At 61.4% G+C, this 4,989-nt stretch overlaps 1 protein-coding gene across 1 annotated transcript; it reads right to left on the bottom strand.

Moving 5' to 3' along the window:
* Positions 1 to 2,553: 2,553 nt before the first annotated feature.
* Positions 2,554 to 4,361, bottom strand: LOC137143993 (guanylate-binding protein 1-like). The gene is made up of 5 exons (XM_067534076.1): positions 4,266 to 4,361; positions 3,860 to 4,072; positions 3,465 to 3,567; positions 2,830 to 3,023; positions 2,554 to 2,676 (listed from the first exon to the last, which is right to left on the bottom strand). The coding sequence occupies exons 1-5, from the start codon at positions 4,359 to 4,361 to the stop codon at positions 2,554 to 2,556; spliced, it is 729 nt and encodes a 242-aa protein (XP_067390177.1).
* Between the last annotated feature and the right edge of the window lie 628 nt (positions 4,362 to 4,989).

Raw genomic sequence — 4,989 nt, 5'->3', positions numbered from 1 at the left:
GGCGTTGGTCCTGCTTTGAGCAGGGGTGGGACTAGATACCACCTGAGGTCCCTCCAACCCTAATCTTCTAGGAGTCTGTGATTTTTTACGGCAAAGCCTTCTGCTGGGTGCACTTGGGACCACTGTGCTGTGTGTCATGGCCCCCGTACTGATAACAGCTGCCTCTGCACCTGGAGATCCAGCGTGGCAAACCCTGGGTTAACATCTCCATGGATCCCCCAGGAGGGAGGTGCAGGCCCCAATGACTCCACCCTGCTGTTCCGGAGGGATCATCCCCATGAACTGGGTGGCTGCAGGCTCAGCCGGGGTTAAAAACTTGGGGAGATTCCTTCTCCCTGCCCCTCTTCTTTTCCCCGAAACCAGCCCAGTGCTAGGAAAGGCAATGGCTGCTTTCAGTTTCCATCTGACTCAGACGTGTTCACCCGTATTTAGAGCCAGACCCGACCGTCCCCTCCCTGCCATGGTGCATGAGTCGGCAACATGGACAGGTCTACAAATATCTGTTCAATGTGCAGCAGGGACAGATGATCAAACAAAGTCTCCTGCTGCCACTCTATAAATCCCTGGCGCCCCCATGGCCGTGATTCCTGCCTGCGCTTCTGGGCCCCACCCCCGGCCCCAGCTCCAGATAGATCTGTCAGCCTTGGAAAAGGGGCCGAGCAGGGCAGCGAACATGATCAGGGGCACGGCAGGGCAGGGCCCAGCTTCCGTGTGAGGGAGATTAAAAAGCCGGGGACTGTTCGTCTTAGGAAAGAGCCGACCCAGGGGATATGATCATCGAGGGCTGTAAAATCCTTACTGGTGCGGAGAGAGCGTCACCAGGGAAGTGTTGTTCACCTCTTCGCACAACACCCGAACCCCGGGTCACCCCGTGACATTAACAGGCGGCCAGTGTAAAACCGACTCGCGGATGACTTCCTCCAGCGCACAGGCAGCCTGGGGAACTCCCTGCCAGGGGACGCTGGGAGGCCAGAGGGAGACCTGGGTCCAGAAAGAACGAGATAAGTCCCTGGAGGATGGATCCATTGATGGCTCCTGGCCGAGGTGCTCAGGGACACCACCCCTGCTCCGGGTGTCCCGAGGCGTCTGACTGCCGGGAGCTGGGACTGGATGACTGAAATTGTCCGTCTGTCCATTCGCTCTGTCAGCTATTAGTGCTGGGCACAGAGTGGTGCTAGGGGCACCATGCTGCAGGGAGCGGGGGGGCGGAACTTAGCAGGGGGCGCTATGGGGCAGGGAGTGGGGCGCGGGATCTACAGGTGCTGGGAGCAGGGCAGGGACTTGGTGGGGTTTTGGCACCGTGATTCAGGGAGAGAGAGAGACGGGGTGAGTAGGGGGCGCTGTGGGGCAGAGGGTCGGCAGGGGCGCCGTGGGGCAGAGAGCACGGTGGGGGGCACAGTGGGGCAGGGAGCAGTGGGCCCGGTCCAGGTTTAAACGTCCTGTTCCCGGGAATTCCCCGGCCTAGGAGGAGGGATCATGAGGCAGCGTTGAGTTGCTGTGAGCTCCCGCGAAGGTGCTGTGGAGCAGTGACCCCAGCAGAGGATCTGGGCCTGGGGCCAGGCAGGATAAGCCCCCGGCACGGCCTTGGCGAGGGACCTTTGCCAGCAGCGGGCGCGTGACTCCTGCCGCCAACCCTCAGCCTTTTGCCGTTCTCCCAGCTCTGGCAGGAGCGAGGAAAGGGGAACCAGGGCGACCCGGCGACAGATGAGAAAGCACAAACACTGCCCCGCGAGCGCGTGTTGGTCACGAGAGCTCAGCTGAACGCTGCGGGAAATCTGGCTCTCGGGCACTCCTGGGAACGGGGTTATCACCGAGCAGGGAGGATGGCTGGTTTTCGGACAGAGATCGGCTGTCCTCCAAGCGGGCACCATGCCCTGCGCCTGGCTCAGTAACTCGCTCGCTGCACCGCGAAGCGACCGCGCAGGACGGAAATGTTGCTTCTCACCATCATGGCTGGCTGTGCTGGGCCCACCGGGGCAGCGTGCACGGGCGCTAAGACGTGCGATGGCTCAAGTCCTGTGGGCGCCGTCTGTTCTCTGAGTCCTCTGCCTGCCACTAGAACTGCCTGATGCTTCTCCCCCTGGGATTTACTGCAAAAAATATATCCCTGGCACTGCCCCCCCGTCCCCCGTTCTCACTGGGCTTCTAGGCCGCCCCCCTCCCCCGCCGTCCTGCCGTCCGAAAGATGCTTCTAGGGGCTCATTTCCTTCCCCCTTAGCTTATTTCAAGGAGGAGGGAACGGAAGAGCCGCTCCTGGGAGGAGAGTCACGCTCTGCCCTGGATTCCTCTGGGGCAGCTGGCACAGGAGGGCAGCTACAATAACAAACCAGAACAAGCAGCAGCTGCAGTGTGTATGAGACCCTACAATAACACACTGGTGCATGCAGCTTTCCTCTATCAAGTAGCATTTAGCATGATTTCAGAAGCCCCCCACACCCAGAAGTATAACAGCCCAAGTGGTTGGCTCTAGCCAGAGCCCTCCCGTCTCCGACAGGCTGGTTGGAGGGAGCCAGCCCAGCCCTGACCCCCCCGGGTCCTCCTGGGTCTTCATCCTCAGAAGAGAACACAGGGCTCAGAGCTCCGGCACCGGCTCATCTCATCCCGCAGTTTCTGCAGCTCCTTCTCCAACCCCGCCGCTTCCCCCCGGAATCCCTCCCGCAGCAGCCGCTCCTGCTCCTGGGGACAGAGCCGAGGGTTAGCTCCACAGACACAGAGCCATGGGGACCCAGGCTGAGGAAGAGCTGGGAGAGAACCCAGGAGTCCTGGCTCCCAGCCCTGCCCGCTCTACACAGCCCAGTCCCAGCTCCCCGGGGGGGCCAGGGCAGGTACCTGCAGTTTCAGGTCCAGCATGCGCTGCTGCTCAGCCAGCATCTTCCTCCTGTCCTCCTCCATCCTAGCCGTCAGCTGCTGGACGTGCTCCTGGTGACTGCGCTCCTGGTCCTGCAGCAGCTGCTCCGTCTTGGCCTGCATCTCCTTGCGCAGCTGGGCCACCCGCTCAGCCGCCTCGGCCCGCGCCCGCTCCGCTGTGGGGGGCACATGGTCAGGGCCAGGGGGCTCTGGGGCCACAGAGCCCTGCCCCTGGGGTCACCACGTCCATGGGGCTCTCGAGTCATCGCCTCCAAGGGGCAGTGGGTGTATGGGGCCCTGGGAGCACTGGATCTATGAGGTGCTGGGGTCACCGGGCCTGTGAGGCTACAGATCCCCTACACTGTGTCACCAGATCTATGGGGCTGCACAGCCCTGCCATGGGTCAAAGCATCTCTGGGGTCCAGGGGTCACAGGATATATGGAGCCGTGAGGGCCAAGGGTCACTGGGTCCATGGGGCAAGGGATGTCGGAGGCCCAGGGGTCACGAGTCTATGGGGCCATAGGGTTCTGGGGGGCTGAGTCAATGTGGCCAAGGGATCACCAGATCCATGGACCCGTGTAGGTCACAGGACTACAGGCCCCAGCTCTGAGGTCACCTTCAATCTCCCTCTGTCTGTCCGTGAGGCTCTGGTCTGCCTGCAGGATGGCCTGGGCCGCCGTCTCCTTGGACTTGAGAAACTGCTGCAGCACCTCGGCCGCCTGGGGGAGCCGGGGAGAAAGGGGGTGAGCCGGGGCCCACAGCCCCTCCCACCTGCATCCTCCCCCCACACACCAAGGGACCCCAGACCAGCAGGAACCTCTGCACTGCCCTCTCATCCCATCAGCCAAGGCAGAGTCTGGACCACAGCCCTACAGCAGGATCCAGCAACACCATCAGCACTTCCCCGCCTTAGGGCGCCCGCGGGCAGCGTGTGCAACTCAGAGCCACCACCCCAGACAGAACCCAGGAGTCCTGGTCCCAGCCCCAGTTAATGCCATTAAGCCAATTCACCATGATCCCCTTCTCTGGCCCCAGCCAGTATCTCTCCACCATCTCCCGCTGGTCGTCCAGGAGGCGCTGGTAACCCCCGGGCACCGAGTAGCTCCCCTCGCAGATCCGCTCCTCCAGCTCCTGGGACAGCTCCTGCAGCAGGGCCGAGCACCGGTCCGACGACGCCTGCTCGTTCCGGCGGCACAGCTCAGCGCGCTTGGAGTCCAGCCTGTCCTGCGCAGAGACGGGAGATGGCAGCCAGCGCCCACGGAGGGGACAGGCCCCACACGCCACTGCCCAGCCCACAGAGCCAGCCCGGCCTGGGGCCAGCGCCCCCGGAGTGGGAAGGCCCCGCGCCCCATTCCCCTGTGGGCTGGTCCCAGACTGGGACAGGTGGGGGGTGCCCCCAGGGCGGGGTCCCTGGTACCTTCAGCTGCTGCTGGTATTGCTGCTCATCGTCCTTGAAGGCGCGCGCCATGAACGCCCGCAGCGCCTCCCGCTCGCACTGGGCATGCAGCTCCATCAGGGAATCTTGGCACACTTGTGAACTTCGGTTTTCAAGGACACATTGAACCGTTCGATCCCAAACCACCCCCCCCCCCCCCCCCAGGACATTTCTAAGCAGTTTTTACCTTTTCTGTGCCTGTGTTTTGAAAACAACCCAGCTCCGTTTGGACCCACTGACAGATACAGACATTGTTCCACGCAGAGAGAACCGAAGTGAGAATGACAGAGACAGAACATACGTGCAGAGATCCTCTAACTACATCAAAGAATCGATGACTACAGTTGGGGGGTGGGTTGGGTGGAGGAGAAGGGTCCTTACAGGTAGCAGGGTGCGTGCTAGAGGACTTGTAAGGAATGTGCTGTTCTCATTGTGAGACAGAATCACAGAGTGGACATCTGGCCTTCCGAGTTATCAGGTATGTCCTGGAGGCTCTGGCCTGCCTGCCTGTTAGTTATGTGAGTTTCGGCCTGCAGTTTGCTAGCTGAAAATTGCCTCAGGCCTAACAATCTAAAACTGGACATGTGGATTGAGTGTGAGCAGAGACCTCCCTGAGAGTGACAGAGCTGGTGTATAGCCATTTCTTCAATAAACTGACAGACAATTGTAAATGAGCTTGCAGGGTGCAGTGTACAGCAGTAAACTC

This window comes from Emydura macquarii, unplaced genomic scaffold (genome assembly GCF_026122565.2).
Source record: "Emydura macquarii macquarii isolate MOO-44397 ecotype Brisbane River unplaced genomic scaffold, CSIRO-AGI_Emac_v2 contig_3384, whole genome shotgun sequence".
Taxonomy (NCBI): domain Eukaryota; kingdom Metazoa; phylum Chordata; order Testudines; family Chelidae; genus Emydura; species Emydura macquarii.
This window is presented reverse-complemented; position numbering and strand designations above follow the sequence as displayed.